Source organism: Passer montanus, unplaced genomic scaffold, assembly GCF_014805655.1.
Source record: "Passer montanus isolate IOZ18808 unplaced genomic scaffold, ASM1480565v1 scaffold25, whole genome shotgun sequence".
NCBI classification, from domain to species: domain Eukaryota; kingdom Metazoa; phylum Chordata; class Aves; order Passeriformes; family Passeridae; genus Passer; species Passer montanus.
In genome coordinates this window covers 3,485,564-3,509,775 of record NW_024367149.1, presented here as the reverse complement: position 1 = coordinate 3,509,775, position 24,212 = coordinate 3,485,564, and the positions used below count along the sequence as shown (strand labels likewise).

The 24,212-nt window shown below is 51.8% G+C and overlaps 4 protein-coding genes across 7 annotated transcripts in view; 2 read left to right on the top strand and 2 right to left on the bottom strand.

The window, feature by feature from the left end:
* The window catches only part of TESK2 (testis associated actin remodelling kinase 2), a 103,696-nt gene extending 95,866 nt beyond the window's left edge, over window positions 1–7,830 (top strand). For all 4 annotated transcript variants that reach the window (XM_039711404.1, XM_039711405.1, XM_039711403.1 and 1 more), the window contains 2 exons: window positions 2,921–3,056; window positions 5,012–7,830. In XM_039711404.1, the coding sequence (XP_039567338.1) occupies window positions 2,921–3,056; window positions 5,012–6,024 (1,149 nt within the window). In that variant the 3' untranslated portion in view covers window positions 6,025–7,830. The remainder of the gene's footprint in view (window positions 1–2,920; window positions 3,057–5,011) is intronic.
* A 457-nt stretch (window positions 7,831–8,287) lies between these two features.
* TOE1 (target of EGR1, exonuclease) lies at window positions 8,288–16,962 on the bottom strand. Its single transcript, XM_039711816.1, has 9 exons — window positions 16,807–16,962; window positions 15,883–16,109; window positions 15,194–15,353; window positions 15,079–15,119; window positions 14,881–14,977; window positions 14,586–14,744; window positions 14,090–14,349; window positions 12,636–12,807; window positions 8,288–11,536 (listed from the first exon to the last, which is right to left on the bottom strand). Exons 1-9 carry the CDS (start codon window positions 16,960–16,962, stop codon window positions 10,766–10,768), a joined length of 2,043 nt encoding a protein of 680 aa, XP_039567750.1. The 3' UTR covers window positions 8,288–10,765.
* On the top strand, window positions 15,719–20,235 carry MUTYH (mutY DNA glycosylase). The gene is made up of 14 exons (XM_039711736.1): window positions 15,719–16,112; window positions 16,877–16,916; window positions 17,180–17,253; window positions 17,370–17,411; window positions 17,488–17,559; window positions 17,751–17,864; window positions 18,126–18,223; window positions 18,477–18,621; window positions 18,707–18,782; window positions 18,857–19,042; window positions 19,224–19,369; window positions 19,570–19,722; window positions 19,840–19,890; window positions 20,110–20,235. Exons 3-14 carry the CDS (start codon window positions 17,197–17,199, stop codon window positions 20,212–20,214), a joined length of 1,245 nt encoding a protein of 414 aa, XP_039567670.1. The 5' UTR covers window positions 15,719–16,112; window positions 16,877–16,916; window positions 17,180–17,196; the 3' UTR covers window positions 20,215–20,235.
* Window positions 20,085–23,963, bottom strand: HPDL (4-hydroxyphenylpyruvate dioxygenase like). Its single transcript, XM_039711735.1, has 2 exons — window positions 20,444–23,963; window positions 20,085–20,223 (listed from the first exon to the last, which is right to left on the bottom strand). The coding sequence occupies exon 1, from the start codon at window positions 23,157–23,159 to the stop codon at window positions 21,891–21,893; it is 1,269 nt and encodes a 422-aa protein (XP_039567669.1). The 5' UTR covers window positions 23,160–23,963; the 3' UTR covers window positions 20,085–20,223; window positions 20,444–21,890.
* Window positions 23,964–24,212: the final 249 nt, after the last annotated feature.

Here is a 24,212-nt window from a genome sequence, read left to right as displayed (position 1 = left end):
ACCCAAACTTGGACTGAAATTACTTAATATCTGTAAGGCTATAGGCCATGTGCTGTATGGAAAAAAATTTCTGGCAATTATTCAAGTAAAATTGTGATAGTAGATACCTTTCTGGCTCCTTATTGTGAAAACTCCAGGGCAGTAGATCTCTTCTGCTGGTTGTCCTGTAACAGTGTTACTGGTACCAATTTATGTTAACCAGTTTATATAAAACAAGAGAACCTGAGCTTCCACCACATTCAGCTGAAGTTGGGAATGTCCAGTTTGCTCAACTTAAGTAGAGGCAACTTTAAAAAATTTTACTGCACAAAACTTGACCCTGGGTTCACAACCAGGCTGTGCTGGAACTGATGCCAGCATTGTGTGCAAGTGAGTGCTTTTAAGAAGTCTCATCTCTTTGTGCTTTCGGTGGCTATTTTTGATCTGATGTCTCTCTTTACTTTGTATTAGTACAAAAGCCCATGTTCAAGGAGAGAGTGGTATAAAGGTGAGAATGGGGGCAGTGACTGCTGCTCTTGCCACCACATAGCATAATTTAATTTTTAAGATGCTTGTGGAACTTAGTATGGATGAGGTATTTAACTCCTCTTATTTCACCTTAGTACAGCAGAGCTTGCTTCACCTGGATAGGGATACATCTCACTCTGTTTATGGAACCCTTTGATTACATGAGCACTAAAGGAGGATTTGACTTTGGAAAAGCTCAGCTCCCACCTGCAGACTCCAGAAATGGTATTGCATCCAAACACATGGAGCATGATTCAAAGCAATTTTTCAGCTCAGAACTTCAGAGTAAAGCTTCTCATGAAGGAAGAGGCAGTGACCTTGTATTCTCATGTAAAATTTGGTGTGCTCAGAGAAGAAGGGTTTTCTCCTGCCCATTATTGTTAAATGCAGCTTCCTGTATAATAAATGTCCCTTTGCTGAATTGAAATGGAAATTACTGTCTTGTGATCTGGCCATTAATATGCTGATTTCAGTGTGGGGCATGCTGGAATTCACATACCACTCACCTAGAAGGGAAACAGAGTAACAGATAAGGCCTTCTTATATCTTCCTAAGCATCTGTGCCTCAGTAAGAGGTGATCAGTGTGGTGATTTTCTCTGAGACATGGACGTTTATGTACCTTTTTATTATTTAATAGGTCAGCAAGGTGTGAACTGTATAGCCCAGCTGAACTAATGTGCAAAGCCCTGGGATTTCCTACAGCCAGGAAATGTGTTCTAAGGCACCCTAAGAAAACCAGTAAAAACTGACATGTATGAGTAGTGGATTAAAATTTAACTTACAGTTAGAAAGTGTGGGGGTTTGTAAATAAGCACCTGCAAGAATCCAACAATTATAAACCTACTTGTGGGAATATTTAATAAATGTAATCATAAATGATCATGCAAAAAGCTTGCCAGGATGCGCTAAGCTGTTGGCAACTGCTGATTTGAGAAGGAATCTTCTCTTCCATTTGAGCAGAATTTGGACTGCTCAGGGATGGAAGAGGCAGATACTTCTCTGAGTAACTTTTCCATTGCTGCTCTTGTCTTGGATCTTACCTAGCACAAATTAAAATAGCCAGAGAGCTCTTTTTACTTCCTCTAACTTCCTGTAGCTTGCAACAGCTCCGTAAGATTCCCAAATTAGTAAGTTTGTCAGAGTACAGTGTGTGCTTCAGTATTGCCCCTGCCCTACTCTTTCAGTGAAATAGGGAATGCAGAAAAATGTTTTCAATGCCAGTAAATTCCAGCTGCTGCTTTAGAACAATTTTCTTGCTGCTGTTGAGTTCTTCAAGTGTGGTTTCTTTGGTTTTTGTTACTGTTGGTAGGAGTTTTTATCACTTTTCCCCTTGTTGCTAGATGTTCTGGCATTTCTGAGCATACCAGTTGTCTTCAGAAAGATCCATCTCAAACAACCTGCAGGGCAGTATCAGGGAGGTCTTTGGGGTTTGTTGTGTACAAAGCACTACTGTTCCCATTGTAGAAGTGGGATCTGTCTGGGCCTGTCCACTCTGAAAAAGCCTTTAGCAGGCTGGAAACAGCAATCAGGTCAAGCAGAATAGTTTATATTACTGGAATAAAGTTAACTTTCAGCTCCTGAATTAGGTGTTGCTACCTACAGTAGTGAAACCTGTGACATATATACGTAGTCAACGCTCAAAATGATGAAATGCTCTCAAAGTTACTGCTTAAAGGAAGCTGCTTGCCCTGTGGTACAATTTCAGTGTTGGACTTTGTTTAGAGATCTATATCTGCTAGAGTGAATAAATACATGCATACTGAGAAATACAGACTAATACATATTGATAAGCAGGGGGAATATTTTACCTGAGAAAGATGGAGTTTTCTTTTTCCTAATTTATAGCTTTGTCAAATTATATAACTATCCTTGCTTCAGTACACTGAGTAGTATGGCTCATTAACAGATGGAAAAATACAACATTTTCAGCTTTAAGATCAGCAGTGCCATTTAGGTGTGTATTAATTAAAGCCACGAGGAGATGATGGAATAACTACAACCTTTTGAAGACTGACATAGCCATGTTGTTTTGTGTAGTCCTTTTGAAATAACACTGGTACATAATCTTTGTTTGGTAACCAGAGTCCAGAAAGAAATCGTGAACTATTCAAGCTGTTTCAAGCAAACCAACCAACCCCCCTCACAAGCCCTGAATCTGAGAGTTTCCCACCTTTACAATTCAAAATTTTTCCTTTTCATAGAATATTTACAAATGGATGATTAAATTTGCGAGGTGTAATAGAATACTGCTGTTCCCCTTCTTTTTTTTTTTTTTTTTTTGCGATGACAGCATACTTAAAACCATTTTGAATTTCCTCAGTTTCCTCAGATTGTCCCTCTCTCTGTTCACTGTATAAGCAGAATAGCATGGACAAACCCACGTGGACTTATTTGATTTGTGTGCATTCACAGATGGATCCAAAGTTGCGTCCTTCATTTGCTGATATTGTCAAAACACTGGAGGGAATGTTAAACCGCCTGAGAAATGAGGACTCGGAGAGAGACAGGAAGTTCTCGAACCTTGACAACAATGAAAGAAAACCAAAAGGTAAATGTGTGTCTTCTACAAACATTGCTGGCTGCTCACAGCAAGAGGAGGAAAAGCTTCATACTTTGAAAACTGGTATTCGGCTATATATGGTTTTATTTATGGTTTAGGAATGATTTTACACAAACCCTGAAAATTATTGGAGCAATGCTCTATGCTTTGCATTGTGGAATGTCCTTTGGTGAAAAAGCAGCTAACTGTTTCTTAAAGTGCCTGATAATAATCTGTCCCCAAGATCTTGAGAGGAAATTTAGAGTTCATTTGGGAATGGGTTTGTAAATTGCTGATAGTATATGAAAATCCATAAATTTTTGATTTATTGCTGCCATATTTCGTACATATACATAATTTCTTTGGTGTATGTTACTTGTAATATTTAGAGGCTTCTTAAATTCCTTCAGGAGGAAGAGCACAGAAGATGCAAGAGTATTATAAAGTACCTAGAAATACTCTGAAAGACGAGAAAAGATGAGTCTCAGGTCTGCTTGGGAATGTTGGCCTTGAAAGGTTTTCTCTAAAGCTGTCTGGTGCCACCTGGTGTGGGGAGCAAACACTTGTAGCCTGGGCTTGGGTGTTTTATGTTAGTACACTTTTGGCATTAGAAACTTAGAGTACATTTAAAATAGTTTCTTATATTATGTGGATATACAAATATGCAACATATAGAAATAATTATTGATCTGTAATATAGTTGTAGATTGAAATAATTTTTCTCTATGTCAAACCACAAAGAGTTAGTGCATGTGGTAGTTCTCCCACACCTGGAAAGCATCTAAAAGAGGTGTGAGTTTAAAAAAAAGGAAGTTTGTTTGTTTAGGGTTTTTTGTTTGGGTTGGGATTTTTCTTTTGATGTTTGGTTTTGGTTTGTTTTTTTTTTTCCTGGCATTCTCCCTTTGGAGTACATGTACAAAACAAGTACTTCTTTGAGAAGTGTTACATGCTGTTCTGCATAGTCTTTCCTACATGGAATGACTGTATTCTAAACTGTGGCAGTATTTTGGGGGAAAAGTGAAAATCCATGTGCAATTCTGGAAATGGTAGTCAAAAGGAGAAATCACTTCTTTATACCCATTTGTTATTGCTCTCTAACATGGCTCTTCAGAGGCATCTTGAGAGCCCACGACAGATGCATGTTCCAAACACCTGGGGAGTTAACATCTACCAGTTTCTCATCCTAATCTAGTGATACAGCTTTTATTTATAAATGTCTGTGTGTGCAATGGGTGCAAATACACAGGCATATGTACAACTTTTAAACTCTTATTCATTAGGGTCAGACTCTCACATGTTTTGTACTGGATAATGTACTGAAAGAAGGCTGGTATAGAATGACTTAAAATCTGCATGGTACAAGGAGAGATTTTTTTTTAATTTAGACATTTCCCATCAGGGTGAAAAAGTGCCAGTTTCTTTGGCCTATTCATTAGGGTCAGACTCTCACATATCTCCAGTTTTGTACTGGATAATGTACTGAAAGAAGGCTAGGATGGAATGACTTAAAATCTGCATGGTACAAGGAGAGATTTTTTTTTAATTTAGACATTTCCCATCAGGGTGAAAAAGTGCCAGTTTCTTTGGCAACTGTTTTGTACTGGTTCTCTTTTGTGGTCAGTAGCACCAACAGCGCCTGGGCAACCTCTACGGGAAGGCAGGATGATAAATCTAGAACATGCAAATTGTTCTTCTCCAACCACCCCGTGCCATCTCTGCTGTGGCAGTGTACTGGCAGCAAGGAGGTTTGCAGGGGCCTTAAATACACTGAGGAGAAGAGAAGAGAATGGTGTTCTTGTTTGTGCAGCAGCTTAAAAGGAAGGAGCAGACATGTGCTTATGGAGCATAGTTTGGAATATCAGAAACAGCTTTTTTTTTTACAGTGGTCGTGAAGGCTCTGTGAGTGAGAAGGCACAGCATATGGACCTTCTTTAAGCTAAGAGTGTTTCTCTTTTTGTACTCAGGATCAATTGACAAAGGACCAGGAGTAAAACGTTTGAGTTCCTTGGATGATAAGATCCCACCCAAGTCACCCCGTCCACGCCGCAATATCTGGCTGTCACGCAGCCAGTCCGATATCTTCTCCCGCAAGCCCTCCAGGAAGATCAACGTGCAGGACCCCTACTACACACCCAGCAAAGGGTTAGGCCGGAAAGTGAATCCCTTCAGTGCCCGCGAGGACCTCAAGGGGGGAAAGATCAAATTCTTTGACATGCCAAGCAAGTCTGTGATTTCCCTGGTGTTTGACTTGCACTCTCCAGAGGCAGGTGGAGGCCTGAAAGCCAGCCAGTCCCAGTTCCGGCAAGCGTACAGCACAGACTGGCAAGACCTTTCCCTTCTTCCTGGGAGGAGATGCAGATCGCTTCCACTCTCCCCTGAATTACCACACAAGGAATATGGCCTCTTTGGGGGACTGTCTTCAACTGTGGGCAGGTGTGACCCAGCCCAGTTAGGTGCAGAGGTTCGGCAAAAACTCTTGAGTAGCACTAAATACGGTGTGTCAGAGATTCCCCCCTTTCATGCCAAGCCTCACAGAACAGAGTTTCTTCTTGCACCAGGACAAGAAGAGGATATGGACTGTTCAGATGGGCCAGTGGCCCAGGAGGAAAATGGGTTTTGCCCTGTTGAGAACACACGTGGAGATCCAGCATGTGATCAACCATTAGTGCTGGCCCAGTCTGGGTCACTATCTTACAAAAAGCTCCCAGCTGAGAATTCAGTGAACTCTGAGGGACGTGGCTCACCACAAGTCTTTGCAGGAGGTCCCCCTTCTGAAGAGATGGAGGTAGAAGATGACCTACTGAAAATTACTGTGTTAGAGTCTACAAAGCCTCTGTTCAGTGTTAGTCCTCCCACTGAGCTGAAGAGAGAGGCATGGCCCTTCAGGGAGCAGGATGGGGACAGTCCTGCCCTGTTGTCTCAGACCTCCTCCAACATCTCAGCAAGTGGCAGCACAAAGTCAGCTTGTGACATATGAAGAGAGGGCTCAAACTGAATGTGTCCTTGAGTTGTTCCCAGCTGCTTAAACGAAGTTTTCCTGCAGTGCTGGGCTTCACATCTGAGAGACTCAACAAGCTGGCTGGAAGACAGATAGCTGCAGACAGTGTCTGAAGAGACTGATTATTTTATAAAACTTTATTTCAAATTGTGCTTATTCCCTTTCCTGATTTGAATTAGGAGGGGGAACTACTCCAGCCAGAATGGCCACATGGGTCCCACAGTCCTTCCTGGAGGCAGCAGCCAGAGCAGGCACCATTAAACAGTTCGACCTGGATTTCCAGCATGGGGCATTTTAAGGTCTTAAGCTCCATGTAGAGTAGAAAGAATGACCCTTAGATTTTTCCCTCTTCCTCTAACTGAACATCTGCTCTAAGCCACTGCATATTTTTCATTAACATTCTGTATCAGTGCACCTGAGTCAGAGCCTCTGTTTCAGAAACAGGCACAGAAGTCTTTCCGAGCTATGTTGAGCAGATAGGAATGCTCTCTAGTCCCAGAGCTGCTTTGAATGCTGTTGTAGCATTAAACAAGCTCTTCTTTCAAAAGCAGCAAAAACAAAACCCCTCATGCTGGTCACAATCTGCAGGCTGAGTCACATGACAAGTACTTTGTGATTAACAAGGAGAATCTGTTCCCTGGTTTCCTTTTCCCTTGGGATTTAGTAATGATGTTTAATACATTTGTGCGGGGAAGCTCGCTTCCTTGTACAGCTCTTTATGTACCTCAGCCCAAATGTGGGGGAAGATTTGCCCAGGGCACAGAGAAGCATATTCCAGGCATTGCCACTTCTGGGCTTCTGAAGAAGCTGCTCCTGAAAGTACCAGCTGTACTGAGCTCTTGGCAGGGGGTGGGCCCTAATCTCTGAAGAGCTGAGTGGACATCATGATCTGTTTCTGTAGAATAGTTAAATACAGTAGCTACATCACAATTGACTATTATCATTAAGCTAGAAGGGTCACATTTACCTCCCTCTCTGGTACAATATCCCATCTCACTGATTTCACTGCAGTAATGATGGCTCCTCACTAGCTGGCTTGACAGAGGACAGGAATCTCTGCTGAGAGGAAGTTGCCAGCAGTGTTGTAGCCCCACAAGTGCTCTTGGAGAGGACAAACTCACAGTTTGAATTGTCAAACTGAAGAAAATTAGCTTGTCCTAAATTTAATTTTTGTTTCCTCTACAGAAAGAAGCTGCTGTCTTTATTGGTTTCTCCTGTTACTGAATAGGATGGGGTTTTTTTGGGTGTGTATTTTTGGTTTTGTTTTTTTTGGGTTTTTTTTTTTTTTTTTTTTTTCCCTTGACCAGTGAGTACCTGTGAAAGAAGCAGCAGCAACATGAGCTTTAATGCTGCTTGCTGGAACCAGCATCAGCAATCCCTGCTCTGGGATGAAATGTCTGGGAAAGCTCATTCTGTGACATTTGTGCAACATCTTGCCCTTTTCCACTATCATCCCAAAAATCATGGGATTTTAAAAATTTTATTTTATGGGGTTTTTTAACCTATATTCATTCGTAAGTGAGGTAAACATTGCACACCTGCTGAGCAGATGGTGATGCAGAGGAGTCCAGATTTTCATCCAGGTAGCCTGTTACACTCTTCCTGCTCTCTTGTAAGGCTGGATACTGTAAGCTAGTCTCTGATGGAAGCCAGACTATTTCTACTCTTCTCCCACCTCAAAGAAAGGATGGAGTTTTCTTGGCTGGGATGTGTATCTTTCCTGAGGTGGAGGTAGCTATTCTATGAGTTCCAGCTGTGACTTCCTCTAGTGAAGTGTGTGTTAACCTGAGCAGTTCTCTTTGCAGTGGGCTCTTCTCTCACCTCAAAGAAAGGATGGAGTTCTTTCTTGGCTGGGATGTGTATCTTTCCTGAGGTGGAGGTAGCTATTCTATGAGTTCCAGCTGTGACTTCCTCTAGTGAAGTGTGTGTTAACCTGAGCAGTTCTCTTTGCAGTGGCTGTTGTGAATGAAAGGAGAAGCCCAGTGTTGCTGAGGTATTTAATACAGTCCATGCTAGATTAGGCAGCTGTTGGCAGCTTGAAAGAGAAAATGCCTGTGCTCACTAAGATCACCCTTTTGGCCCTCACCTCTCTGCCTCTTGAAGGTGCTGATCTGCAGAGTAGTCTCTGTCTTCTATATTGTGTCTGCAGAGTGCAGAGCAGCTTGTATGGCTGCCACTGTGCGTGTAACTTTGAGGACAGAGAAACACCAGAACACAGTTGCCTGCCTGGTGCCCGCTTGCCTTTTTTTTTTTTAATTTTAAAATATTTTTATCTTTGCTACAACTTTATCTTCTGGGAGGGAAACCATGAGCACCAGCTTCTGTTGTCACAAGATGCATCTAGGTGTGTGACTTCAGACAAACAAGCAATAATGAGTAGTTTACTTTTGGGTGAGCAGGCTGAGGGAAGCTGTGCAGCAGCCTGACCAGAGAGCACACGCACACCTCTGGCTGCCCTGGGGCCCCCGAGGGCGAGCCCTGGCTCTCAGTGCTGACACCCCATCATGAAGCCTCTTGCCCTCCCTGACACTGACTGTGAGCTTGAGCAGTCAGTGGGGTACCCCGGGGCAGCCACTGCAGTGACCTCACTGTTCCCTTACACTGCTGTCTTTACCACGTTTCCCTCCCCTGCTCTTACAAAGCAGCAGAGCTAAAATTTTATTTCCTTAAATGTCCGCTCTAAGCACAACCAATTGACATGCATTGGGCACAACTATCAACATTTCTGGCTCTTGGTACTGAGGTGATGTCAGAAACAGAAATGCCAAGGAGTAGCAGCTCAGGCCTTTCCTGGATTGGTCTGCATGGGAAGAGGCACACGTGTGAAACCAGAGTAAAAGGTCATTTTAAAAATTGCAGAGTGGTTGCTGCAACCCAGTGTTTCCAAGGATCCAGCTGGAAGTCACAACATCTCATCCCTTTGGCTGTATAAAGCTGAATCTAGGCTGCACCTAGTAATTCCTAGGTTTTGTGCCTACTGAGGTTGCTTTTCTACAGAGGGCCATTTTCTGACAGCTACTGATAAACATGAATTTGAACACATGGTCAGCAAGCTCCTTCTTTTAGAGTGATGTGACAAAGTTTTATCGTGATTGGGTTTTACCGTGATTTTGACTTTACAGGAGCAGTTCTTGCTCTTTTAAAGTACTTTCTACACATTGTACACATCTCCCTGAAGAGATCAAAGATGTTTTTAATTCACTTTAAATCTATGTTGAGTTCAACTAAATGTCTGTTATAAGCTATTTCTGTTGTGGCTGCAGGTTGATAAAATGCAGCCAAGAGAATGCATGTGAATTGCTGCCCCTCAAAAGCAGCACAGCCAAGGGGCTGTAGCAGACTTGTACTCGTTGGAGAGGCATTGATGTATTATGTGTAACAGAACGTTGGTATTTTTTGCCAGTACAACTAAAGACACTTGAATAATTCCTGTTTGCACTTAATGCTATTGTTTATATTGCATGTCACTACATTTCTATGCAAAACAAATAACCTTTTTTTTTTGGGAGGAGGGGCAGCCAGATATTTGATTAAGTATAAAGATCTTTGCGAGATGATCTATTTTCGTATTTATGAAGGAGTTTTACGTCTTAATATTTTGCAGTCTGTAAATAGCTGAACTTGTAATTAAAGGCTTAGGAAGAAGTTTGTAGCCTGTGTATAATAGTAAGTTAACACTGCCAGAAGAAAAATCTTTGCAAAACAACTTTTCTAATATTGTGGATATTTATGAATATGTAAAGAAAGCACGTCTTGTTTTTATGTTGATTGACCTTCTGACTTTTTTGAACTATAGAAATGGTGTATGTTTTATTGGAACTGCAATAAGAAGTAACCAAAGATGAATCCACTTAAATATTTTCATAATTTTTTTCTTGGTCAGGTTTTGTAAACTTTCCCAACTTGCTTTCAAAATAAAAATGAAATCAAGGCCTGAATCTTGTGATTAAGAGGACAACTGCTTTAAGTTAAAAAAGCTGGCTTGAATGCTTACTTAAAATAGAAATGCCATTAATATCTGGATTGAGATTGTATTTGCTATTACTCAGTGCTGAGTTATACCCAAGGAAAACTCATCCTCAGTAACGTTATTTCTCTCCTGCATCTCATTGAAGAGTTCCACTACTGAATCCATGAGACTCAAGGATATTTTTTTCTGCTCTGTGCTACAGTGCTCTGAAGGGTAGGCTGTATCTCGTGAGCTACCCGATAAGATGGCTTTTGATAGCAGCCTGCAGGGTGCTTGCCATGGTGGCTGCTCTGTTCTAGCCCTAATTAGCTTCAGCAGCACAGGAAGCTGTGCAGTTTCTCAGGATCACATAACTGGCTTTCAGCCCCACTGCCTCTCCCCTTGGAACAAGTCTGAAGACCTGCTATGGCTTGGTTCTGCATGCAGTTAGCTGGCTCTAGAATCAGCACATTCCCATGGGCGAGGAGTTTTCTCCTTCCCTTCTCTCCTGTAGGGGCAAAGGTCTCATCTGTGCATGCTCTAACCAAAGGTGCATTTCCCCTCCTTCAGCCTCATCCCTGGCTTCACATTCCAGCATGCTACTAAGGAACACGGGCAACTCCAACTGAGAGCAATTTAATCGGTCAGATGGTAAAACACAAATAAGAATATGAAACCTGCTCCCTTCTTGGCAAGTTCTTGATGGACGAAAGAACTCCAAAACTTGGAGGAGACAAAAAAAAGCACAGTTCAGTGAGGAGTGCTGTAGCTTTATGCACTGTCCCAGGCCAACTTTATCTTCTCGCTGTGAGCTTTGGAAGATTTAGAAAACAAGCTCTTCACTATTTGCAGTGGCACTGATTTCCCACTGAGGTACAGTTTATTATGGCAGTCTGGCAACCAGGGCCCTGCACTGGTGTCTGTATTTTTCCCTTGCTTGAGCATCCAGACATAAGCCATGATATAGCCAGTCATGAAGGCATCAAAGCCGGCTCGGTGTGTGCCCCCCTGTGAGGGAGGGCCATGGCTTTCCTTTTCCTTTCCTGCTTCAGTCTCACGGGGGGCTGGGTGACTGTCTGAGCCCAACCCAGCCTTTGACTTCTCCACTTGGTCACTGTCAGAGGCATTTCCCTTGGCAGAAGGGCTCTGGGCAGCTGCTCCCTGGTCAGTTCTTTCAGTGCTCCCCAGACTCTCTTCCCATTGTGTGCTGGTGTCTGAGCCGACCTCCGTTTCCATGTCCATGGAGATCTCCAGTGGCCTGCTCTCCCCGTTGGGTGCAATCTCTGCCAGCTCTGCAGCAGCTGCAGGCTCATAGCAGCTCTGCTTCCGCGGTGGTCCCTCCTCCCCGTTCTGAGCCTGCTCCACGCTGTCCCCTGTGCTCTCCTGTTGGAATGCTGCTACGAGCACTTTCATGTTCTTCCGATGCTTCCATCTGTGCTTCCGTTTCTTCCTCTTCTCCCAAAGCTTGTCGTCCTCGTCAATGATGAGGTCGATGTTATGAGACTCTGGACACTTCACCCCTTTTGGACACCACCCATAGGCCTAGGGAGAAAGAGAGAGGGGTCTGCAGCCTCCATCTTACTGCTTAGAGCAGCAATCACCACAATGTGGAGTGGAGCTAATGATTCCCTTCCACTGAGGGCTTGTGAGGCTGGAGCAGGAACAGAGTCCAGTTAGAGCCCCCCAGCACACGGGAAAGGTGCTGACACACTGTACTGGGTGCAGCACACAGCACATCAGCAGAGGCCAAGGAAGGTGGGTTTGTTCTGCCTGGAAAAAACAAGGCTAAGTGGAGGGAGTATCTAGTTGGTGTTTGCAAGTTCCTGCAGCAGAGGTTATGGGCAAGATGGAGCTAAACTCTTGTCAGAGCACAGGGAGAGGGAACCCGGTAACAGTCAGGGGAAATTATGACTAGAAATGCAGGAAAACATTTTTCATGTAGTGGTCAAGCACTGGAACAGGGACCTGGAGTTGTTTTTTAATCTCTGTCCTTACACAATTAAAAAATTCACGAAACAAGGCTCTGAGCAACACTGAGGTCGTGGTTGGAGAAACTTCCAGAGACATCCCTAACTTATGTTGTGTGACAGAATGTACAACAGGTGGAAGAGCTCCTTTTCTCCATGAAGCACCTGAAGCCAGCTATGATCTGACCAGATGGGCTCTTTGCTGCTGTAGCTGCACTAGGACCTTGTGGAGCTCCTGTGGACCACCCTGTGCTACAGTGCCAGAAGCTGCAGACAGGTAATAATTTTTTATACCTAATGAAAATAAAGGGAAGGGTAGAGGTGGTACTTCTGTCTTGTAGGACAAGCCAAACTAACAGAACTTGCAGCCTCCCCAAGACAGCTGGGGAGGATGCTGTAACTCATACTGGGGATACTGTAACTCATCCTGTCCCACTGTTTAGGGCCACAGACTCTGCTGGAATCCTCCTAATGAAGCCTGTAGGATTCCCAACCTCGAAGGAGAGCACATTACTGCCCTGTCTGCCATGAAGCCACCTGAAGCCTGAAAATGTTCCTTGTACTGTAAAGCAGGTGAGGGGGAGTTGCCAGGTGCTTTCCTGCAACTTCTGGCTCGGGCCACGTGTGGCCCTTTCCACGGAGCCAGGAAGGGAGCAGGGATTTGCGTTCCTTACCGAAAATTTCTCACAGACAGGCACCTTGTTCCCCGCTGCAGCACTGTGGCTGTCCTCTTCCAGCGAGCAGCAGCGGTAGTCGATGTAGCGGGACACGTTGGCAGGGTAACTGCAGAACTCCACCGTGAGGTGCTGCCCGCTCGAGTCCCTCAGCTTGCAGTTCTCCCGCTTGCTGGAACAGGAGGAGCACAGTTACTGTGGGGTGGGACCAGGGCACGGAGCACACACTGCTCTCCACCAGCTCTCCATGACTTTCCTGCTCTTGAGCTCCAGCCCCAGATGCTGGAAAGGAATTCAATCCCAGGAGAGCAGCTTTAGTAAGTAGTTGTTTCTGTGCTGATTCAAAGGGTTTTTTTCTTATGCTGACATAGAGGAAGGGAAAGCAGCATCTCTGGTGAAGTTACAGGAGAAGGGGTGCACAGTTTGTTCTTTTAATTATAAAGGGCATTAAGATATGTTTGTCTTCACAATGGTAATGGACAAGGAAATGACACCCCAAAATGAGGTCCTGTGCAGACCATCCAGCAGTCATCATCCAGGCAGGCTGAACCTGGGCAATGCAGGCAAAAAGGAAGGGTTTTCATTTCATGGAAAAAAATCTGATCTCTGTTTTGTCCCAAGAGCTGGTTAAAAGGCCAAAACCTTTGGAAGCTCTACCTAATGAGAACTTGGGTTAAAACATTTAAGACGTCAGCTTAGAAAGTTATTTTTATCTTGTCAAAACAAAGCACTCTCATGTTTTGAGAACAGCCATCTTGAATGTTTTCAGACCTGTCAAAGTGGCATTTCCTGAGATAAAACAATCACAAAAAATACCATTTCTCCTCAAAACGGAGCATGACTTGAGCTTTATGGAGATCCCAGGGGCTTTATCACTGCCAGGGGCTTGTTTAGATTGTGTGGGGCCTGCAGAATGTGGGGCCAGACTGCAAATCACAGACTTGTGTCCTGAACAAGAGCACAACCCTTGCCTGGAAGGAAGTGATGGGAGTCAGAGTGAGCCATGGGCATCACGTGTGCAGGGCATGTGACAGAGCTGGTCAGTGTCAAGGAGTGCAGGGAGCACCCACCCTTTAACTGCAGTGTCCCTCACAAAACAGAGTCATAATTAGCAGACCTGCAGGACAGCCCTGGTTTGTTTTCTGTGTGATTTCCTGCCCTGTGGCACTGCTGGCCCAGAGCCAGGCAGTGACCCAATTAGATCTCAGATCAGGCCACTGTGCTCAGTCCTCTACTGGCAGCAGTTCTGAAGTTCTCTTTCAGCTGCTGCCCACCAAACAGGTATGGCCTGTTAAAAGACAAACGTTCTAGAAACAGCAAAAGCACAGGGCAGAGTCACCTGAAAAGCACCTTCAGTCAGTGGGACAGTGCAAGGACACAGCCCCCATGCCTGGAAAGACAAACACTGACCCTCTGTTTGCCCCTCCTGCTGTGAGTAGCAGCGTGCTGCTCACCACTTCTTGTAGGCGTACTCCAGGTAGGAGGCCACGAAGCGCGTCTCGAACTCCGAGGCGTACTTGGTGTCGTAGATTCCCGCCGGGAACATCTCGGACAGGTCGGCGGTGAAGGTGCCCAGGCTGTCGGGGAGGTGAGCGTAGAAACACTGGTACAGGAACACCAGGTCGATGAGGCCGTTGTGCAGGATCAGCGGCTTCCTGGCCCGGATGAGCTCCAGGAACAGCGTCCGAACGCTCAGGCTCTGGCTCTCGTTGCCCTGCAGGAGGAGGGATCAGGCAGTGAGCCGGCCCCCGGCTGGCTGTCACCCTGGAGAGCCCTCTGAACAGAGGCACAAACGTCTGGAAAAGCAACTGCAGCGAGCGGGTTGAGAGCAGCAGGAGGTGAAAGGGATAATGCTGCAGGCAGGACCCCAGGCAGCAGCGGGGGAAGCCAGCACGCTCCCAGCACGCTGAGCACAGCAGGCACAGGTGTCTGAGAGGGACTGCTCTGTACCTTGTCGTTGCCCTTGTGGTAGGGGATGCCCTGCGAGTACTGCTTGTTGAAGTCGAAGCCGTGCTGCACCAGGAACTGCACTGACTGCGGCTCAACCACGTAATCCTCGGTGCAGAGCAGCGTGAGGTTGTAGATCTGGCACAGGTACGTGTTCTCGGACTGCAGAGAGCGTGCAAAGAACCCGGGCACTCCTGTCACAGGGAGCTGCCGCGACAGTTCCCCGGGGGATCCCATCTCCCAGCGCCTCCCGGGGCCGACCCGGACAAAACGGCCGCCCCGCGGATCGCGCACGCACCTTCTCCGGGAGCTGCTTGAAGCAGGCGACGCCGAGGGACAGCACGGAGCGCGTCCTGGCGGCGCTGCAGACGGCCTTGTAGCGCTCCTCGATGCACCTGGCCGCGGCACAACGGGCCATCAGCGGGCTGCCCGCGCCCCGGGACGGGGCACGGCGCAGCCGGTACCGAGAACCGCCCCCCGCCCCACCGGCACTCACGGGCTCAGCAGCGACTTCCGGGCGCCCAGGCCGCTCAGCTCCTGCGGGGCGACAGACACCGTCAGCGGCTCCCGGCGCCGGCCGCGCCCCTCCCCGCCGCCCCCCCGCGCCTCACCGTGTCCACGGCCACGAAGGTGGCGGAGCGCAGCGCCAGCACCATGGACGGCCACAGCTCCGCCAGGTTGTCGCTCTGCACGTCCACCACCGGCACCCAGCGCCGCCCGCCCTCGCGGCCGGCCCGGCTCCTGCCGGCCCCGGTGGGGTTTTTTACCGTTCTCAAAATCCGTTTTCAACCGAAATTTGGAATTAACTCAACAGGCGTTTAGCTGGAACAGCTCCTTCGGGTCCTTCCCGAGCGGCCGCTCGGACCGGCGGGAGCAGGGGCGGGCCCCTTTTGCTCCCGGCTTGCTGATTGGCTCCAGCGCGCCGGTAGGCCCCGCCCCTCGCCGCTGCGTTCCGGGGAAGGGCGGCTACGAGCCCGCTCCGCGCGCTTCCCTTCGATTGGCTGGCGTGCGGCGGTGGGCGTGTCCGCCCGCTCTGATTGGCTGTCGTGCGGGGGTGGGGCGGGGCGCGGTGTCCCGGGAAAGCGGCGGCGGGAGCGGCGCCATGGGCCCCGCGCGGGGCCGGGCGGGAGCGGCGGGAGCGGCCGGGGCGGCCCCGCCCCAGGGGCGGAGCGGGAAGCGCGCGTCGCCCCGCGGAGGTGCCCGGCAGCGGGAGGGCTGGGGGAGCGTGGGGTGCTCTCTCCGCGGCACGGAGCGCCAGCCCGGGCAGTCTCCGGTGCTGGCTCCTCGTGAAGCCCGGTACTCGGTGCGCGTCCGCCCGGCAGCGGCTCGGTCGGGCTCCCGCCTCTGCTGCGGTTGAGCCCCGCACCCTTCGCCGTGCCCCGCTGAGCTGGCGCCGCTCTCCCGGCAGGGGCCCCGGCGGCAGCGCCCGCCCGGCACCTCTTCAGCGACCCCGCTGAGGTGCAGGCCCTGCGCCGGAATCTGCTCGCCTGGTACGACCGATGCAAGCGGGACCTTCCCTGGAGGGCTCTGGTAAGGGGAGACATCGGGAAGAGGGCATGGGGAACGGCTTCCTCTGCCTTAAGGAGCCTGGCTGATGTGACCGTGGTGTTTCTCCCGGTCATGCGTGGAAATGCTCCCAGCTAGTGGCTGTCTTGTGCTGGGTGGTCTGGAGCCAGCCCTAGGTGTGAAGAGTAAAAGCAGGGCACGCTTCTGAGATGTAACCTTTAAGAGGAGTACTTATCTCTGGCAAGGTTAGTCTAGCTGTGTTTAATCCTGTTTTGTTCCTGCCTCTATGATACCCTGAAGCAGCGAGTGCTGCATGGAGAAGGTTTCCCATGTATTTGTTTTACGCCTCCTGGACGTTTTTTTAGAGCTCCTGCCTGTGGTGTGCTCAGCCTGGCAGCAGTGAGTCATTGTGGTGCTGAGTGTGGGCATCAGCTTTAAAGCAATGTTTGAATGGTGGGAACTGCACAGTCCCTCTGGGGGATTTACATCTGCCTCCAGTTGCTTCCTATGCAGGCGGGCTCGGGTATGGGATAGCTCTCTGTGGGATTTTTAACCTCCTAAGTGACTCTCCATGTGAGATTTCATCAGCAAGAAGGTGCTTTGGCTGTCACTTGATTAACCCAAACTCAGAACTTCTGAGTGCTTGGGCGAAATTTTTTTTTTTAATTTCAGATTCCATTGCAGTGATCAGAACACACCATGCATTGTTGTATTTTACACACAGGTCCCCTCTGCAGTGGGCTCCTGTGTCACCTTGTTTCTCACGCTTCATCTTCTTCCCCTTCCAGGCAGCGACGGAGCCGGACGCCGACAGACGGGGATATGCAGGTGAGGAGCAAGGACTGGCTGTGTCAGGCGTGGCTTTGTGTGCCATCCTTGGAACAAGCTGCCTGAGGTGGCCGTGAGAGCCGCTGATTCCCCTTGCAGGGCACTGGGGGGTTGGAGAGCCCACGGAGCTCCTGTGGGGCAGGTGTGGGGTGTCCCATGAGCTGGGTGCTGTGCAGGGTTTGTAGCCAGTGCTGAGGTGGCCACAGCACGAGGTGTGGGTGGCGTTGGTGCCTCTGCTGTGACCCCTGCCCTGCTCCCTGCAGTGTGGGTGTCCGAGATCATGCTCCAGCAGACACAGGTGGCTACAGTGATCGACTACTACACGCGCTGGATGCAGGTGACTGCTCCTTGCACAGTCCTGTGCCCACAGGCTGCCCCTTTTGGAGACCTTGTTCATGCCCAGTGGCAGAACTCTGCTTGTCCCTGACTTGTCCCTTTCCCCCTGTCCTGCAGAAGTGGCCGACTCTGCAGGCTCTGGCACAGGCATCCCTGGAGGTGAGCATCGCTGGCACCGGGTGCTCTCCCTGCCCTGTGGCTCTCCATTAACACTGTGCTGTGTCTCTGGGAGCAGGAGGTGAACCAGCTCTGGGCTGGCCTTGGCTACTACTCCAGAGGGAAGCGTCTGCAGGAAGGAGCAAGGAAGGTGCTGGAGTGGGGGGAAGGGGCATTTCTGAAGCCCTGTGTGGCTGCTGGGCCTGGCTGCCCTGCCTGGCTGGGGCTGTGCTGCTGGCACGAGGCTGCAGAGGCTGGGATCCCATCTTCCCACGGGCAGAATGGGTTCCTTGCACACGCCCACCCCAGCTGCCTCTCTGAGCTTGGCCCCCTCCCTGCCAGGTGGTGTCTGAGCTGGCTGGCCACATGCCCAGGACGGCTGAGGCCCTGCAGAAGCTGCTGCCGGGCGTGGGCCGGTACACGGCGGGAGCCATCGCGTCCATCTCCTACGGGCAGGTGAGAGCTGGTGACAGCGGGCACGTCTGCCCCTCGGCTGCCCAGCCCCACTCCTGACAGCTCCTGCTGCTGGGTCTCACAAGCCAAGGGCTCCCCAGGGTTGTGCTTGGCTCTCCCTCCACTTTGGGAAGCATCACAGCCCCCACCCAGCTTGACCTGTGGGTTGGCCTTGTATGTGTCCCTCTCCATCCTGGGAGCATCCCAGCTCCCTTCTTTGTCCGGAGCACATCCCAGCATGGTAATGGCAGCTCCTGGTGCCAGGCTACAGGAGTTGTGGATGGGAATGTGACCCGGGTCCTGTGCCGCCTGCGGTGCGTCGGTGCCGACTCCAGCAGCCCGGCTGTCATCGACCGGCTCTGGTAAGGGGAGTGCTCTGTCTCTGGAGCTGTGGCTAAAGGAGGATCACCCAGGAGCTGTGGGGAGCTGAGCCTGTGAAGGGAGGCAGGTGTGGAGTATGGGAACTCTTGGGAAGCTGGTGCTGCTGGGAGTAGTGGTGAAAGGATTGTGTTGCCTGTGCCCAACTAGGAGCTTCCCCCGACAGGCAGGAGGCAGGCAAAGGTCCTGGCATGCTCTCCCTAGAAATCCCTGTGCCTCTCACTGCCATTTCTCCAGGGACATGGCCAATGTCCTGGTGGACAGGAGTCGCCCAGGGGATTTTAACCAAGCCTTGATGGAGCTGGGAGCAACTGTGTGTGTGCCCAAATCCCCACTGTGCGGGGAGTGCCCGGTGAAGCAGCACTGCCAAGCATGGCGCAGAGTAAGTGTGACCCTGAGGGTTTGCGTGCCTGGGGACAAAGTGGGCTGGCGGATGAGCCTGTCCTCACTTCTGTCTGCCCTTGCAGGTGGAGAAGGAGCTGGCCTTCGCCTCTCAGAAGCTGCTTGGAAAAGCCCCCCCAGTGCCTGATGTTGAGGACTGTGGTAAGCATGAGGAGAGATCCCTGTTGTGGCTCCGGGTCTGAGCCCTGCAGCAACTGTCACACTGGTGTTTGCAGGTGTTGGGGACTGTCCCCTGTGCCCCCCAGCCACGGAGCCGTGGGACAGCAGCCTGGGGGTGACCAACTTTCCCCGGAAAGCAGCGAAGAAGCCGCCGCGGGCGATGCGGACGGCCACGTGTGTGCTGGAGCGGAGGGGCTGCCACGGGGCCCCAGAATACCTCATTGTGCAGAGACCCAGCTCGGGTAATGGGGCTGGGAAGGGCAGGGATAAGGCACCACACAGTGCCTTCCCACCTCATGAGGGACAGAGAGAGCAGCTTTGGTTGCTGGGGTGGGGAAAGGAGCCCTTTGGGGCTGTGATGAGGCTCAGTGTCCCTGGATGTGTCCCTTGCTGTCTCATATTTCTGTCATGCCTCCTTCCCAGGTCTCCTGGCTGGACTCTGGGAGTTCCCAAGTCTCCCACTGGCTCAAGATCTGCAGGAGGAAAAGGAGAGGGAGGAGCTGGCTGATCACCTCCAGGCCTGGATAGGGCGGCCTGTGGCAGCAGCAGGCCTGCAGTTTATTGGAGAGGTGAGCCTGGAGCTGGAGGGATGCAGTGAGTCCCCTGTGCTCAGCCATGGGGATGTAGCACACAGAAGAAAAGTCTCCCTTTCCCACTGTCAGCCCTCCCAAGCTCTGCCACTGCTCAGGACCCTGGCAGGCTCAGTCCACTTGGCATCCCCCAGTGTCTGCCAGCTGCCTGTCTCATGTGTATTTCCATCCCCTCACAGGTCATCCACGTCTTCTCCCACATCCACCAGACATATGTGGTCTACTCCCTGCACCTAGATGGGGATGTGACCCTGGACCCTGCCTTGTCCCCGTCCCGCTGGGTGACAGAGGATGAGTTCCATACCTCGGCTGTGTCCACAGCCATGAAGAAGGTATGGGGGGCCCTTGGACCTTTCCTCCCTTGCCTCAATTATCTTGGGAAAACCCCTGGCATTCCCTGGGCTGTCCCAGCTGCTGTTCAGCTCTGGGCTCTCTTGTTCTTCCTTCAGGTGCTGAAAGCTCACGAGAAGCAGCGCAGGAAGGAGAGCAGCCCTGTCAAGGTGAGCAGTGCTCCAGGGTGCCTGGGGCCCAGTGCTGTGGGACAGCCTCTGGTGCGCTGTGCTGAAGGTGCCCTGGAGCTTGGGATCAGGCCAAGGAGCATCCCCAGCCTGTGGCAGGGGAACTTGCCTGACTGGCACTGTCCCTGGGTGTCCCCAGTTCCCAGGGGGATCCCTGGAATCTGTGGGGGGTCTGGTTGAGCCCTGCTGTGTCTCCTGCAGGGCTCCAAGCGGAAGCGGGGGGCAAAGGCACAGGGAGCAGGCAGCCCCTGCCCTGGGACACAGCTCTCCATCCACGCCTTTCTCCGGGCCCCGACGGGCCCATGAGGCACTGACCTTTAGCCTGTGGCAGGGGAACTTGCCTGACGGGATGTCCCCAGTTCCCAGGGGGATCCCTGGAGCCTGTGGGGGGTCTGGTTGAGCCCTGCTGTGTCTCCTGCAGGGCTCCAAGCGGAAGCAGGGGGCAAAGGCACAGGGAGCAGGCAGCCCCTGCCCTGGGACACAGCTCTCCATCCACGCCTTTCTCCGGGCCCCGACGGGCCCATGAGGCACTGACCTTCCTTGTGTGAGACACCAGAGCCCCTCGCTGGGCTCAGTCCTGCCCGGGGCCTGGCAGTGCTGTCCCTGTGCTGTAGCAAGCCCAGGACATGGCACTACAATGGTCTCACTCTTCCTTTCCCCTGCCTCCCCTGTGGTTGTGCCTGGATGTGGCCACTGGTCCTGATGTAATTCTGGAGCCAGACTTGCCATCCCTCCTTGGCTGGAGCCCTCCTGGGGCTACTCAGCCCCATACTGTCACCACTTTGGCACTGGGGACTCAGGGCAGCAGGGGTTTCTCTGCAGCAGTGGGAGCCACATGGCTCCTGCAGCCCTGTCCCCTGCCTGCATCTCATGCCCCAGCCAGTGACTGGGGATGCTGCTGTACCCTCCCTTGTTTTTACTGGACCTGAAAATAAATCTTAAGTTTGTGGGGTTTTTTAAGTGACTGCCTATGTTGCACTGTGCTAAGCTGGGGGTGTTGGGCCGCCTGTGGTACAATGTGAAGACAGCCAACAAGACCCTTAGATCTGGGCTGGGGAGAGCAGGGATTTCTTCATTAATGCACCCAGAGCCCCTTGGCTGAGCATTAACTGCATTAACTGACCCCAAATAAAGCACCAGAACACCCCTGCAAGGGCAGATATCAGCCCCCAAGGCTGTGCTGCTCCTGTCCACGGGCTGCTCCTCCCTGGGGCTGAACAACTGCCCCCAGGGCTTTTTCTAGGGTTTCATCCTACTTTTATAATTTTTTTATTGGGCTGTTCAGCACTCTTCATGCTGAGTGTGGTGCACCCTTGCAAATGCACAGTGCTGGGGGCTGGCAGGGACAGGGGACAGTCCTGGCGGGGTGCGAGGTGCAGTGATCTCAATTTTAGTGATACACCCAGTTTGAGTGATGGAAATGGCCATTTCATCCTCACCTGGCACTCAGCACATCTTAAACAGGAGGACTGAATACCCAAAGCAGTGCCTGTAAGTTAATTCTTTAATTGAGAGGAGGAAGAGGCCACGACTCGCCCTGCAGGGCTAGTCATGCTGTGGGTGGTAATGCCAGTAAGTGGCCATAATCCATGGCCTCTGGATTATGCACTCCCCTCAGGCAGCCCCTCATCTCTCTGTGTCTGGGGGTGTTTCTGTGCCAGCACACTCTTGGCCATGCTCCAGGCTCAAGTCTCAATAAATTAAGCTGAAACTAAGGCAGAAAGTTCCTTACATGTGGTTGATAAATTACTGGGAACCCAGGGCTGGGGAGCAATCCCACCCATCCTGGGGCATGCTCACACCCCTGCTGGACTCAGCCCTGAGCATCTTGCTCCCACACTGAGGTGGCTCTGGATTGATCTGGAGCCATCCCTTGGTCCCTGCTCACCTGGGCCATGCCAGGGATGGGATCTCTACGGTCCTTGCCCCGGGGCTGGACTGGAGAAGATGGGGAGCTGAGGGAGGAGGACTGCAGCGTTGCACTAGTGCTGCTGGTCCATGTAGACCTGCACGGCTTTCCACAGCGCCCGGATATTGCCTTCCCCGAAGCCGGGCGCTCCCCGACGGTCAATGAGCTCCAGGAAGAAGGTCTCCTCGGAGAAGATGGGATGGGTGAAGATCTGCATCAAATATTCCCGAGAGGGGCTCTCTGTGGCATCAGAGCCTGGCTGGCCCTTGTCCCCATGCACTGTAGTGTCCAGGAGGATGCCAAGCTCTGCCAGCTTGTGGGGGTCCTGCCCAGCTCCTCGGATCTCCTCTGCTTTGCCCCCCTGGCTGTAATACGTGGTGGGGGGTGTGAAGAACCGTGCCCCTCGCTGCTGCAGAGCCCTGGTCGTGCCGACAATGTCAGTGGTGCAGAGGCCAACATGCTGGATCCCAGCCCCACCGTGCTGCTCCAGGAACGTGTCAACCTGGTTGGTGCCGTTCTGGGAGAGGGACTCTGCAAAGACCAGTTTGCAGCCGTGGGCTGGGGTGCCCTGGGCGCCCTGCAGTGCGAGGAGCAGCATGCCCACCCCCTGCCCCCCCAGCACATACCCCTCAGCCGGCCTCTCCCGGGGGTTCAGCAGGAAGCGGTGGAAGCCGAAGCAGCGCTGGTACCAGTCCAGAGCCGCCCGGGCCCCGCCCCGGGGGCAGACGTACGTGATGTGGTCAAAGTGAGTGATCTTGATCCCATCCCCTGTGGCTGAGGGGGCTCCTTGGATGGGCTGGAAGCCAGGCAGGAAGAGTCCCCGGTAACAGGATCGGTCCAAAAGGGTGTGGCTGATGTTGCCCACGACAGAGCTCACCACGCCGTAGGTGACAGAACCGGCGTCATCACTCAGCTCAGTGGGGGGCACCAGCAAGGAGCACCCCTGGCTCTGCAGCCGCTTGCAGAGCCCCGGCACATCATCCACCTCGAAGCAGACGTTGGAGGCCGTGCCCAGGGTGGGCTGGGGATCTACGTCGTAGAGGAAGTCGCGGGATGAGGTGCCAGCAGGCGCCAGGCGCTCGTTGACGAGGAAGATGGCAGATTCCCGTCGCAAGGCCAGCTGCCGGACACGCGGCGTCTCCCGCACGGCCACTGGCTGGAAGCGAAAGGTGTTGGCCAGGTGCTGGCCCCAGCCCTGCCGGTAGGGCAGGTGGAGGGAGATGAAGCAGGGGCGGCTCAGCGAGGCTGCCATGGCTGGGCAGGCTGCGGGGAGGACGCAGGGGGTCAGGGGGGCTGCTGGCCCTGGCGAAAAGCCATTCCCCCCACCTTGCACAGAGCCCATCTGTGTTTGCAAGCACAGATGCGTGTGTGTGCAAACTCACACCTTTCCAATGTGTGATTTTAAATAAGTGGGTCTCAGGAGCCAGTTTGCACTGTGAAAGGGCACCCACCTTCGGGACCAGCTACAAAGAGCTGCCCAAGGATGCCAAGCCTTCCTGCCAACCTTCCACTCTGCTGCCCTGCCCCATGCTTGAGGTTCCAGAGCAGGAAAGCCCCAAGCCCTGGATGCAGCCCTGCAGCTCCCCTCTGGAGCAATATGTCCTTTGGGAGTGCCACAGGGAGGTCAGCGGGGATTCCCAGTGGAGGAGGTGTGCTGCACATGTAATCAAGATTATGGGGACAAGGGTTATGGTGGGAATGTCCTGTACCAGGAACATGGACTGGTAAACATGGAGCAACACACTGGTTACAACTAAAACGCTCCTGTGCTGCCCCAGTGCCTGTCAGGTGTGTCCCACCAGTGGAGGGGAGCAGTGGGGTCATGACAGGCTCATGTGCCCTTCCCCATCCCAACAAGGACAGCGCGGAGCCACCATGCTCTCCGCAACAGTCTGGGAACAATGACCTCGCCCTAGGGGAACAGAGGAGGGACACTTCGGGAAAGTGACTTTCCTCCCCACCCATCCAAATACCTGTGATGCTCAAGGGGGAAAAAGATCTGCCCAAACCCTCATCGGAATCCCCTCTCCAGAGCACCCACTGAGGCTTCCAGACCCCATGGCATGCACGAGCCGCTCTGGCCAGTCCTCACGGGTGTGCAGTGGGCTGGAGGCCCCACACCTGCTGAAATATTCCCTTTCACCCGCCCGCTTGAAGGGGCTGCATGCACCGAGCTCCTTCCCCCCGGCCCAGAGCCAGGGACCGCGTGGAGCCCGGCGCGCACATGGGCAGGGGCCGGCGCTCCTTGCCTGCGGCCCCGCTCCCGCGGCGCGCCGCGGCACCGGCCCGAGCCCCGCTCCGCTCCACGGCCCGGGCGCTGCGGGCCGGCCGCGGGAGCGCTCCCGGCGGGGCAGCCGGGGGATCGCCCCGGGAGAGACCGGGCCGGCACACGGAG